The sequence below is a fragment of the Gastrolobium bilobum genome, unplaced genomic scaffold (assembly GCF_033153095.1).
Source record: "Gastrolobium bilobum isolate Gb01-03AN ecotype WA unplaced genomic scaffold, APGP_CSIRO_Gbil_v1 utg2134, whole genome shotgun sequence".
NCBI classification, from domain to species: Eukaryota; Viridiplantae; Streptophyta; class Magnoliopsida; order Fabales; family Fabaceae; genus Gastrolobium; species Gastrolobium bilobum.
In genome coordinates, this window is record NW_026899657.1 from 667,957 (window position 1) to 682,228 (window position 14,272).

The window sequence follows — 14,272 nt, forward strand, 5'->3', positions numbered from 1 at the left end:
AGGATGATACGCAAAAATTAAAAATAAAAAACATATTCAAGGTTTGGGTATTGTTCTCCACCGCCACCACAACCAATCTCTGTTTCCTTCTTCCATCGACTCCTCTGCCGGTGGGGACCAGTAGATACCGTATTCAAAGTTTGCTAGCTACTCTCCCACCGCCAAAACTAGACTCTGGTTCAGTGTTTCAGAGGCATTACACAAACATGGCTCATCATGAGCTCAATCATCACGCAGTTACAGTCATAGAGTGGTGTCAAGTGTCTCCCCCACCAGGTTCACTTCCTTCAACCACTCTACCTCTCACTTTCTTTGATCTTCCTTGGTTTTATTGCTACCACCCCGTTCAACGCATCTTCTTCTATGAGTTTCCATATCCAACCCATCACTTCCTCCAAACAGCACTTCCCAATCTCAAACACTCACTTTCCCTCACTCTCCAACACTTCTTCCCCTTCGCCTCCAATCTCATTGTCCCTCCACACCCACACGTGCCTTACATCCGCTACCAAGACGGTGACTCTCTCACCTTCACCGTCGCAGAGTCCACTGCAGACTTCACCCTTCTCGTATCTGATTCACCACAAGACGTTCGAGATTGGCACCCCTTAGTTCCCACGTTGCCTTCACCACTTACTATGGAGAATGGCACACGTATGGTCCCTCTCATGGCCATTCAAGTTACTGTTCTACCAAACTCTGGATTCAGCATCTGCCTTGCCTTCAACCACCTTGCTGGGGATGGAAAATCACTTCATCTTTTCATGAAGTATTGGGCTTCTGTTTGCAAGGCAAGAGGGGATTTGGCTTCTCTTGAAGGTTATTCCTTGTCTCTTCCTTCCCATGAGAGAGACATAGTCAAAGACCCAAAGGGGCTTAAGCTCATGTACTTAAGAGAACTACGAGATTCTTTGTCGGAAATCATGGAGTTTGCTGGCCTCGTGCGAGATGTTTACACTAACAAGGTACGTACCGCTCTTGTATTGAGTCGTGAACATGTTGAGAAATTAAAGAAATGGGTATCTCTTAAATGCACCAGCTACGCTTCTGGGGCATTGCATATATCAACCTTTGTGGTAACATGCTCCTTGATTTGGGTTTCTATGATCAAATCAGAGCAGAGCAAAGGGAATTGTGTTGCAAAAGACTGCGATGAACTCTGCTACTTGGTCTTTCTAGCAGATTGTCGTGGTTTCCCTGAATTTTCAATACCTTCAACGTATTTTGGGAATTGTCTAGCCTCTTGCATTGTGGCAATGAAGAGGAGTGAGCTAGTGGGAGAACATGGGGTCGTTGAGGTAGCAAATGCTATTGAAAGGAAAGTTAGAGATTTGAAGAGTGATGATTTGAGAAATGCTGAAAATTTGATGTCAGATTATAGAGAATTGTGGAAACCAGGTAAATCAGTACTAGTAATTGCAGGTTCACCAAAATTGGCAGTGTACGAGACTGATTTTGGGTGGGGAAAGCCTAAAAAGTCTGAAGTAGTTCATATTGACTCATCAGGAGTAGTTTCTCTTTCTGATTGTAGAGACAAAGAAGGTGGAATTGAGGTTGGAGTTGCACTTGAAAGGATTCGAATGAATAATTTTACAAACATCTTAGATGAACAGCTTAATAATATTATAGTTTGTGAATGAAACATTCACGCGTTTACAATCGGTATTTTTCTATCCCTTTTTTTTTTCTTTTATTCTTTTAGTAGTTTTTACTTAGTTCCGGTAAACATTCCCCTTCATATATACAGTCATGTACTTGTAGAACTTTAGCAATCATGTGGTTCTATTGTAAATGAGAAATAACTGTTGCAACATATGGCAATCTAGATCTAGCTGCTTTTTTTATATATCAAATCAAATAGTTATTATTGCAATAAAATTTAATGAATCAACTGTGAAACCGATTGAACTAAAAAACACTAATGAAAGTGGCTCGCGCGTGGTCCCCTCACATTCCTTGGCTTTCTAAGTTTTAAAAGTCTTTTTTTTTTTAAATAATATTGTTTGGTTAATTAATTATTAGGATTCCATAAGAGAGACTACTGAGTGGTAACAATTGAGTGCATGGAAGAGACCAGGCTCCCGAGGGAAATTCTAGGGAAGCCTCTCAGCAAGGTTATTAAAAGTTTGAAGCCGGCTTTAAGAAGACTTTTTTAAAAAAATAATATTGTTTGGTTAATTAATTATTAGGATTCCATAAACAATTAAACATAATTTTGGCAATATTCGGCTGGGAGGTATTATTCAATTTTATTCTTTTGTTTTTATATGGACTAATCGTGCATAAGTTTCTAATTGATTAATAAACGGATTAATAATGACGATGGCTCGCGCGTGCTCCCCTCAGATTCCTTGACTATCTAAATTTTAAGAAGTCTTTTCTTAAAAAAAATGTTGTTTGGTTAATTATTTATTAGGATCCCATAAATATATTTTTCGCAATATTCGGCTGGGAAATTCTAGGGAAGCCCCTCAGCAAGGCTTTTTTACCTTTATAACCTTTTATTAATAATTAATTATCAAATTGACCTTTATTATAAACTATTTCAAAAATTTAACCTCCCCAACAAACATAACACCAATCTGCCCCTGTTTGACCGTTGACCACCAAGTCTACCCGGGTACTCCCCTCCCTACCCGGGTATTTTTTGAAATTTTTGCCTACCCGGGTAGGGAGGGGTGTACCAGGGTAGAGTTCTTCAATCTGGAAAAATAGTTGAATTATTTACCCGGGTACATAGGGGTGTACCCGGGTAAATCTCCACCAGAAACCCCAAAACCCCTCCTAGATCTCTGCAGCAGCCAACAGACATACAATTTACAAAATCGGTTTCTCCTCCTTATCTTCATCTTATGTTAATTTTTTTATCCCATCTTCCCACGGTATTGTCACCTACCATTTGCTATGGTTTTTTCAAATCTTGGGTTGGTTGAAAGTTCTAAACTTTTTTTTGATTTCTTTGCAAGTTTGGTTTTGAATGAATGCTTCTGAGAAAAGGGTACCTTTCAACTTTACTGCTCTTGTACTTGTTCCTTATACAATTTTTTCCTAATCTAGTTTGTTGCAGTTTTTGAACAGGTATCGCTTCTTGTCATTGGATGTGTGAATTTCTGAACCTATTCGACAGAGGCCATGCATTATTCTGCCTCCTCCTGCTTCATTTTGCATCCAAGGCCTGGTGTCAGTTTCCGAGTTCTGTTAGAATTCCTGGTGATGACTGTTAATGTAAGTAAACTTACAAGTGCTATAGGAGTTGCTATGTAGCAGTCTCTTGAGTTCAATGGGATTTCATTTTAGTCTCTTGAGTTTTATTTCATTTTGGGGTTTTTGACAGAGATTTACCCGGGTACACCCCTCCCTACCCGGGTAAATAATTCAAACATTTTCCCAGATTGAAGAACTCTACCCGGGTACACCCCTCCCTACCCGGGTAGACAAAAAATTTCAAAAAATACCCGGGTAGGGAGGGGTGTACCCGGGTAGGCTTGGTGGTCAACGGTCAAACAGGGGCAGATCGGTGTTATGTTTGTCGGGGAGGTTAAATTTTTGAAATAGTTTATAATGAGGGTCAATTTGGTAATTAATTATTAATAAAAGGTTATAAGGGTAAAAAAGCCCCCTCAGCAAGGTTATTAAAGGTTTAAAGCCGGCTTTAAGATGTTTTTTTTTTTAAAAAAAAGTAAAATTCCTTTTTGATTCTTAACAAAAAATAAGGTCTCACTTTAGTCCTTTTAACAACAACAAAATCTCATATTAGTCTTTTTTCTTGGACTAAATTGGGTCTTCATTGAATTTTTGAAAGACCACATTTTCAAAAAATTAGAATTGTAGAGGGATCAAAAGTTGACTCTTTTTTTTTGTAAAGGACGAAAGTGAATATTGTATTTTTTATTAAGGATCCAAAAAGAGCTTTACTCTTAAAAAATAATATTGTTTGGTTAATTAATTATTAGGAATCCATAAACATAATTTTGGCAATATTCGATTGGGAAAGTTTATGGAAGCCTCTCAACAATGTTATTAATCGACCGGTTTGACCAAGTAATCGGTGACCAGGTAATAAATCATATTAGGGATTTTCACAATAATCATGAAACAAATTTTATGATTTTCAAAAAATAGAAAATCGATCAAATCCAAATCGAACAAAATTGGATTCGATCGGATCGGATTTGAAAAAAAATCCAAACCGAATGGATGATTACATGATCAAACCGAAGTGATTAGAATGGATGATTTTTGCTTCCAAAAATGATCCAATCCAGACCGCGAACACCCCTAACACATATCAATAGAATCAAACTAGTATGACTTGGCGGTTTTCATAAAAGCCCGCAGCCCGGATGATCCAATAAGTAGGCTCTTTGACCCATTTGGGGTTTTACCCTATGTAGTACCGATACGACACACGACACGTGACACGACACGACACTCTGACACGTCAATCTTAAAAATTATGGATTTCCACACGTTGGGACACGTTTTAATATTAAGTAATATTTTTAATTTATATAGTATATATTTCATTTAATATTTAATAATTTAACAAAAAAATGAAACTAAATTAATAATACTCATCAACACGTTATAAAGATGGAAGCTTTAATAAAAAAATAAGAATTGGGATGAGAGAGATATAATATCAGATAGAGAGATCAAATCATATTAGAGAGAGATCAGAGAGAAGGAGATGCAACAAGAGCGTAATAAGAATTGACAACAATGATGCTGAGACGATCTCTTATCTACTTAAGGGAAAAAAACAAAAAAACAATTGATATGATCAGGTGGAAGCTTTATTAATATATTTTAATTTTTTTAAAAAAAAATAAAAAAATTTATGAAAATGCCATTTGACCGTGTCGGACAGGGTCAAATTCGCGCGTCGAAATGGTCAACGTGTCGGAAAAAGTTGACCGCGTGTCCGACACCGTGTCGGAGCTTGTCGCCGTGTCGGAGCGTGTCGGACACGACTCTTCCTATTTTTACAAGTGTCCGTGCTTCCTTGGTTTTACCCTTTTAATTTATCAATTTGGTAATTGGTTCACGATATTTACCAATGGAGGTCATTTAGTGCCGCGAGGGGGACCCAGCGTCATTGAGTGTCGCTACCCTCCCCTCGCGTCAATCACATTCTTTTATTTTTTTTATTTTTTTCAATTGAGTGACGCCCCCCTCCCTAAGGGCACTCACGGGATTGTGCCAAGTGGCACAATCTCGTTAGTCCTGTTACCGTAAAATTTCGGAAAGCTATAACTTTTGACTCGGGTATCCAAATGAGATGATTTTTTTTATTTCACATAACTATTCGAGATCTACGCAATGACACCTCATTTGACATAGTTTAAATTTGCAACACTATTTCCACTTTTTTACATATTTGAAGTATGTTTGTAAGAGATAAAATATGTCAAATGAGGTGTCATTGCGTAGATCTCAAAAAGTTATGAAAAATAAAAAAATCATCTCATTTGATACCCTAGTAAAAAGTTATGATTTTTCGAAGTTTTACGGTAACAGGACTAACGAGATTGTGCCACTTGGCACAATCCTGTGAGTGCCCCAGAGAAAGGGGCGTCACTCAATTGAAAAAAAAAAGAATGTGAGTGACGAGGGGGGATGTTAGCGGCATTCAGTGACGATGGGTCTCCTTCGCATCATTAAATGATCCCCATTGACAAATACCATGAACCAAATAGCAAATTGATAAATTAAAACTTCAAAAAACCTCAATTGGTCAAAGAGCCCCAATAAGTACCCAAAATATGTAACATTTAGTATCCCAAATCAACTTTGTCACTTTCCAATGTTACTCGAACAATTTACGAGGAGTGTATTTTTTACATACAAAATGATGTGGGACTTGTAATATGTTTTTTCTTCTTCTTCTACAAGTTAACCATTTACTTTTAAGTTTTGTCTTCCACTACTAGGAAATCAGGGGAATAGATCCTGGAAAAGAGTTAAGGTGGGGAAAGTTAGCATAAGAAATGGGTCTCGTTCTTATTATTTTCTTTTGCTTCCTATTTGATTTGTACCATGCTTAATGATAAGAGGCAAACTGGATGCACTTCAGGATTTTATTCTTCATAGACACAAGAAAAAAGAAAATAATAATATTACTATAATATACTTAGTTGTTCTAATTGAAAAAGAAGAAAAGTTGTATGCTTATTGTTCTATTTGAAGAAGAAAAAGTTGTGTGCTTACTTGTACCGGTTGAAGAAGACGGAAAAGCTATGTGTAAGAAAGAGATTTCAAATTTGCAAAAGGTCAACATCATTCAAAAAGAAAAAGATGAGAGAGAAATAATAAAACTTTAAAAAGTAACCAGAGTTATGACGAGGTGTTATTATTGATGAGCTTCTAACTTGCTATGTATTAAATATCAAATTGATTATATTATTAGGGTTATGATCATTTTACATCAGTGTAAGTTACACTCTCAATCTTGTCCACTGATCTCACTTATATCTAAGGGCTCAAATTTTTTAGTAACGTGAGCCATTGGATATAAGTGGATTAATGGTCAAGATTGAGTGTAAGACTTGTAACTCTTACACCGGTGTAAGAATATCTTGTCTCATATTATTAATCTAAATGTAACTAAAAAACGTGAGAATTGTGATTAAATTGTTAATTCACCGTGAGAAGTATTTTCAGGAAATTCTTATGTTTTTGTAGAAATTTTGACCCATTGAAAGAATGTCAAGTTGGATAGGTCAAGAGCAACTGAAAGAAGGCAAGAGAATAGTCAAGCAAGTTGGCGCTAGTAGTGCCAAGTCCATCGAAGCCACTGTATTGTAGCGCTAGTAGCGCCAGGACTGCACCAGAAGCGCTAACATCATCGCAGTTCATCAAAGTTCTCTGCCTCTCCGCACTAGTTACACTAGGATGCCACTAGTAACTCCATGGTCATCTTAACATCACTGTTTTATAGTGGTAGGAGCACCAGGGTGGCGCTATTAGCACAAGCAGATCAGAAGTATCTTTTTAAACAAGCAATTTGGATTCTAATTCAATCTTGAAGATATGATATCATAATTTGATTGGAGACTTAAAAAGTAACTTTCCTGATAATATGAAGGTGCAAATTTTGGAAATGGGAAAATTATTCTGGCACATAATGGAGAAGGCAACGAAGGAGACCACCGAGTTGAGAGAATTTAGAGACTGAGAAAGAGATTGAAGGGAAGTCGAAGCTTCGTGGAGGAGATCAACCATCATTCTTCCTTTAGGATTCATCTAGTTTTCTTTTGTTCTTTTGCTTTGTTTAAGCCAGATATGTCTGGCTAATTTTCTTTGTAGTTAGAGATATGGATCCGACGTGAATCCTTATTTGATTTAATTTCTTTTTCAATAATAATCTTTCTCAAATTGTTTGTGTTTATCTTGATTGCATGTTCAAATTATTGTATGAGAGGGTTAGAGTTCACAATAGATATATTGGAATCTTAATCTAGATAAGGGGTAAACACCAATTCTTCCACATTCTAGATATAAACTTGTAGTAATTATGAACTTGTGAAATTCATCGTGCATAAGGCTTAATCTAAAAGGGATTTCTAAGACATTAGGATTCCAATTAGATTAAAGGGTTAAAGAACTATAACATTAGGATTTAGCCAACTAATTCTTAGATGATGAATTGTTTGAAACAATAAAGATAGAGATTTATTGAATTGAGTTAAATCACTTGAGGGAGATCAGAACAATTATCTCAATATTTGTATAATTCAAAAATTACTCTCTTTTTTTTGGTAAGCAATTCAAAAATTACTCTTTACTGTTGTATATTGTTTTTGTGAAGAGTTCCTTTGTTTCTTATTAAACGATATTGTGTTCTTGTTTCTTTTTTTTATATAATCGATTATAATATATATTTTTAGAGAAAAGTGTGTATTATTTTAAAGGATACACAGTTGTGTGATTTTAAGTGAGAGAAAAAGATAAATTATGAAAGAGATAGTGGGGGGAAAAGTTTTAAAGATGTGGGTCCCACCTCTTTGTGAAAGTGAAAGGATGTAAGTGTGTCATTTAAAATGACACACATTTCCCCCATATTTTTATAGTATAATGTTACAATATTGTATTGTTAGTATTTATTCACTTTAAGAACATAATTAAAGTAAATTAAGTTATTAGATTATAAATATGATTTTTTCTAACTGCAGATATTAATATATGTTTTTAAAATTTTATATAAAATATATCAATTTATATTTATTTATTCAATTTAAACGGTTCAACCAGAGACCCACTGACTTGGTACCTTGACCGGGTCGATGACCGATTCGAGTTTTATAACATTGCCTCCCAGAATTGATGGCTCCAATAAGATTTGAACACATTTGCCTCTGGAAATCATTAAACGCTTACTATTTGATCCCATCACCTAATTTCGCCATCAACATATTTTAGTATTATACCCCTCCTACTCATGTGTGTCGACTGGTTGGCCAACTTCTTGCTAGACTTGACAAATCAAGCAGACCATTTACTTTTTGCTGAACCTCCTAGCGGTATTTACTTGTTGTACATGGCAGACCTTACCTCTCTGGGTATGGAGCGTGTCGTGTGCTTTCCTCCTTAGGGTTGGTAGTTTTTTTTTCTGTTTTTTTTTTCCCTTTTTGGGGCCTTAGGCTCTTCTGTTTACCAAAAAATTAAAATAAAAAATCATACCCCTACTACTTGCTTATTTAAGCAAGCACTAATGGCATTGTTCTGCCGTGGGCAGAGGTGTCCGACCGTAAGTCGGTTGTTTGATGTTGGATCTATAGCTTTCTCTCTAGATACATATGGATTAGGTATCTTGGGGACAACAAATCACTACACACAATACAATGGCCTTAGCCTGAAGGGGTGTGTGTGTGCGCTGTCGTGTTTGAAAGAAATAGGGTTAGAGAGATCAGTCATACCTGTGGTCTTTAGCCCCTATTTATAGAGCTTACCTTTGGACTTATGTAAGTTGGGCTTCTTGCTGTCGCGGGCCTTTCCCTGGCCCATAACAGGCATTATACATGGACAAACATTGTAAAAATATTGTGATTATTATTATTATTATTATTGGTCAGAAAGAGGGCGTAGGGAACATTGAAGATCAAATTTGTCCCATTCCTTGCCGAAACATGTCATAAAACTACATTGGCCCCGATCTCGTCTGTGGGGGAGAACTTGAGAATAAAATTGATAAATTTACTTGTATTGAGATATTGAATGCTTATGAATAATTGACGAAATTGGTGTTCTTTAGTGTTGTATATATTGTTGGCAAAAACAAATAAATTAAGTGTAAATTGAAATAAATAATTCAGAAAATAAATCAAGGATAACAATAAAAATAATTGGCACACAAGGCTTTAAATGTGGAAAACCCAATATGAGAACAAAAAAAATAGGAAACTTTGATTAGAGTCTACCTAAATCTCTACTATCACCGAATAATAATGATGGGTATACAATCACATTGTTCTCTCTATATATAACAACAGAGGGATCGAATAACATCATCTGAAAGATGAAAATCAAGAGTAATAACAAGGAGGAAGGTCACTGATAATGCTTCAATGGGGGAAATTATGTGGCTCTAGAGACCTACAAATTATAAAGTGACCGTTGGATATGAAGTACCAGATAACACGAACACTCCCTTAAAATTTGAGCTCATTCCGACAAAGTCTCACCATTGATTCGCCAGATAAGTCTTCCTTCTTTTCTCTCTCTTCATGATGTCGCTGCCACTATTACTCTAATTCTTATGTGACGCTACGCTTCCTTATAATCTTTAAAAGAGAATTAGATTAAAACAAAACATTGGGCCACGACCGTGTCATTAACCCAAGAAATCTCCCCTTTCTGACCACGAAAGAGGAAACCATGATTTAACTCTTCACTTGGAGTCTATATGTGCAAACTCCTTGCACAAGTCAAGCTTCTCATGAGTCATAACTTTAGTCAATATGTCCAACGCATTCTTGTCGGTGTGGATATTCTTAATCTTCAACATCTCATCCTTCAATATAGTTCATATATCTAAAGGTGTCTCACATCAATATGCTTTGAGCGAGAGTGATAACTTGAATTCTTTCTTAAGTCAATGGTACTTTGATTATGATAGTAGATCACATTGGAGAAATCTTTTTAACCATAGCATCTCTTTTTCAATTTATGTAGTGACAATTTACTCAACCTCAGTTGTAGATAATGCAAGATATTTCTACAATTTAAACTGTCAAGACACAACTCCCACTATAAAAGTAAACAAGTACTCGGAGGTAGACTTTCTACAATCAAGGTAATCCTACATTGGAGAAGGTTTTCTCAAGTTAAACAACTTGACTGTGTTTGTAAGAACCCGCACCGTTAATTAAGGAAATTAATTAATTAAATATGCAAAATTAGGAAATGATTCCATAATTGACCTTAATAATTATTATGAGGCTTATATAATTATAGAAAGTGGTTAAGAATGCTGAAAGTCGCTTTTCGGAAGAAAATTGCAGATAGCGGTTCTGCTAGTCGGTATAAATGCGTACCAAAAAAGTATCCCGGAAAATTATAATAAGTGCATGATAATTCCTAGAATAATATATAGGACTTGTAAAACGAGTTTCAAGTTAAAATAATGAGAACTGGTGCCAGAAACTGATACTGGCTATGTAAAGCGCGTACCGGAAAGGTGTTGCGAAAAATATAAGAAAAATATGATAAATCTTAGAAAAATGAATAGATTAAGAATCCTGAGTTTGGGATTGAAATGCTAAGCGTAGCATTTAAAGTTAATACTGTGTGTTTTAGTGTTAAACCGCTATAAATAGGCATACTTAGCCCAAAACCCTAGGCACTTAGCATTTTCTTACGTGAAGGGCTGCTGACCAGTTCCTCTAACACTGTTCCATTTCCTCCTTTCACCATTTTTGAGCTCAAGTTGTCACCTTTGCTTGGGTTCTTCATCTTTGAGCTTGTATACACTTGAAAGTTATCCTTGTGAGGGTGCATTTTCTGAGTCCTTGCCACTGTGTGAGTCAGTTTTGAGGGCTGAGTTTGGAGGTTGAGTGGTGAAAGCCTTGGTCTTGACATTTTGAGCTTCAAAGTGTCACCTTTGTGACGAAAAGAGTGATCTTGTTGTACATTTTCGTGACTCTTTGGCTGCTGCACAGTGGAGTGGTGTAGGAAGCTCCATTTCCCTTCCTTTTACTGAGTTTAAGCTTGGGTAAGCTTCATCACCTTTGATCATGAGTTTAATTGGTTGAAAATGGAACCTTGATGCATGTAATGGACTAAAGATGATAACCGAATGTTGGGAAATGCTTAACACACTTAGAAATGCATGTTTAAGCTTCTGTAATCAAAAAAAGTTGGACCTTTGGTTTGGATTTTTCGCGAAATGCAGAATCTGGGTTCTGTCGCGAAATATCTGGATATTTTGTTGTGAATATCCGGATATTGATATCCGAATATGGTATCCGGATATTGATATCCGGATATGGGGATCTGGATATCCAGATATTGATATCCGGAAAAGCCCCCGACATATATCCGGATATTCTGGGATTTCGAAGAACAGTAGCTGCACTGTTCATACAGTAGGCTATTGGGGGTTTGTGGACCCTAGAGTGATGAATTCGAACTTCTGTAATTATCAAACTAAGTCAGAATCAAGTGATTAAGGGCTTATGGCTTTGTGTGAAGCCTTAAGACATAAATCTTAAGAGAAAAACGTAGTCTTTATGTTATGCTTATGAGCTATGAATGTTGATATGCTTGCTGGTCCTAATCAGATTGTGATCTGCTGTGTGTTGGACTTGAGCAGTGTGGACTCTTGGCATTGGATAGTGAGCTTGCAAGGTAAGCTTTTGTGTCCTCGGTTTAGCCATGTTGTGGTTCCACCATGTCCCATGGGGGTATGGTTATATGCATGTTGTATTACATGCTTTTGATGTTTTGGAAATAATGTTGAGCTGTGATATGCTAGTGCCTTTCTGATATGCATGTGGTGTTTCACCTATACGGTAAGCCAGAGTATGTAGTACATACGATATGGTGAGGCTGTGGGTGAGGTGCGAGCAGTGTTCCTTGTACTATCTATAGGTAATAGACGTATTCCTGCATTTCTCTGGCCAGTAGAATAGTATTGACACACATGGCATGAATATCTGTTGCACTGCATTGAGTTTTGGAAATTACTGCTTTTGAACTTATATTGCACATGTAAGTGAGCTTGGAGTGGAAGATCCTTGAGGACCCCTTGTCTTACTGAGATTTCTGGTTTAGAGATCTCACCCCACGTTTGGGGAATGCTTATTTCAGGTTCAAGTAATGCGGGGGTTGAGACCTCTAGTGGCAGGAGGCCAGAGCTTAGCTGATAGATGTTGCATGTTTATGCTGCTTATGCTGATATGCTGTTATGATTGGATGTTGGATCCTATTTACTGTCTTATGCTTTTAGATTCAGTTTATGAATTTCTCTGTTGAGACTTTGTTGGTTATGCTGTTGATTTGGTGAGCATGGGGATTGTCCATGCCACGTAGACTTGTTTATTGTCTTGTTTAATTTTGGAGTTATATTAATGTATCAGGATATTGTCCGGACTATGTGTAGTAGATCCGTGACATAGATACTCACTTTATCTATATTATGAGGTATTCCAGTTAGATGTCTTTTTGCAATTTACATACAGGTGATATTTTATGAAATTGATTAAGTAATCAACTTGGCTAAGTATAATGACGTCATAATTGAAAAGAAAAAATATTCCGCATTTTTAATTAAGCGCAGCTTAATACGATGATATGTTAACATACCGGGTATACACGGGGTGTTACAGTGTTCCTCTCTATCTCTCTCCTATGCATTTTTCTATTTCCGCTGCGTTGGTTGACCTGGTGATTCAAGCCCACCTCTGATTGAAGAACCGAGCTCCTAGCTCGACGTTTGACTTACGACACGCTTCCGTGCCTAGTTGAGGGAATCAAGTTCCCAACAATGAGTAGCTATTTTCTTTGTAGTTAGGGTTATATGGAATCCAATTGAATCTTTATGTTTGTCAACTAATTTTTAACGCAATTTCCCCTTTTCTATTGAATGTATTTGCCTGTTCTTTATGCTTCTATTAGTCAATCTTCTTGTAGACTAATCTAAGGTATGTCAATAAGGATGTTGGTATATGAATCAGGGTTGGTAAATTCATCATTGATTTGTATGAATCTAGAGATAGACATAAATCGTGCAATCCTTATATCATTTTTATGATTCTTGATTTTAATGCTTAAATTCTTTTGAGAAACACCAAGAAATTAAGATTCTCTTAAGGGAGTAAAGAGTTAGGGTGTGCATGACAACCTTCCCGAAATCATTTTTTTTTTTTAATTTCTATTCCCGGGAACATAAATGGATAGAAAACTCGTTTGGTAAAACCGATCTATTATTTTGTTCCCGGAATGAACCAGTTTAATTTTTGTGCTGGGGAATAGAAAAAAGAATAAAAAAAAGTTCTGATTTTTTGATCTCAGGCACAAAATGAGAAACACTTGTCTCTCCCAATCACTCTCCACCTCTACCATCTTCACCACCACCACCATAATCTCGACACGACCACTGCCCCCATTGTCGCCGTACCACCAGTGTCGTCATCACCACTACCACACCATGATGCCTCTGCCACCATAACCACTACCTCCACTATCACCATCACCATGCCACCGCCCCCAACCACCACCACCACCATCGTAGTCACTGCCGTCACCGCTACCACCACCGTCGCCACCACTGCCACCAACCACCATTACCATCATCGCAGCCATTACCGTGACTACCACCATCATGCCACTGCCACCAACCACCACCACCATCGTCGCAGCCACTGCAGTCGCCACCACCACCACCATCACCACGCCATCGTCATCGCCACCACTACCACTACCGTCACCAACCACCACCACCATCGTTTCAGGCACTGCTATCACCACCACCACCATGCCATCACCATCATTGCGGCCACTACATTGCCACCACTAACACTGCCGCAACCATCACCGCCACCACCGTTGTTGTAGCAACTGCCGTCACCACCACCGTCATGCCATTACCACCATCATCGCCACCACTACCACCATTGTCGCCACTACAACTATGCCGCCACCATTACCACAACCATCGCTGCAGCCACTGTCGTCATCACCACCACCATGCCATCACCATGCCACCACTACCATCATAGCCACCATTACCACCACTACGTCACTAGCGTTGCCGCCACCATCACCACACCAT

General features: G+C 37.5%; 1 protein-coding gene across 1 annotated transcript; it reads left to right on the forward strand.

The window, feature by feature from the left end:
• Positions 1 to 206: 206 nt before the first annotated feature.
• On the forward strand, positions 207 to 1,640 carry LOC133292360 (coumaroyl-CoA:anthocyanidin 3-O-glucoside-6''-O-coumaroyltransferase 1-like). Its single transcript, XM_061490768.1, has one exon. The coding sequence runs from the start codon at positions 207 to 209 to the stop codon at positions 1,638 to 1,640; it is 1,434 nt and encodes a 477-aa protein (XP_061346752.1).
• The last annotated feature ends 12,632 nt before the right edge of the window (positions 1,641 to 14,272 follow it).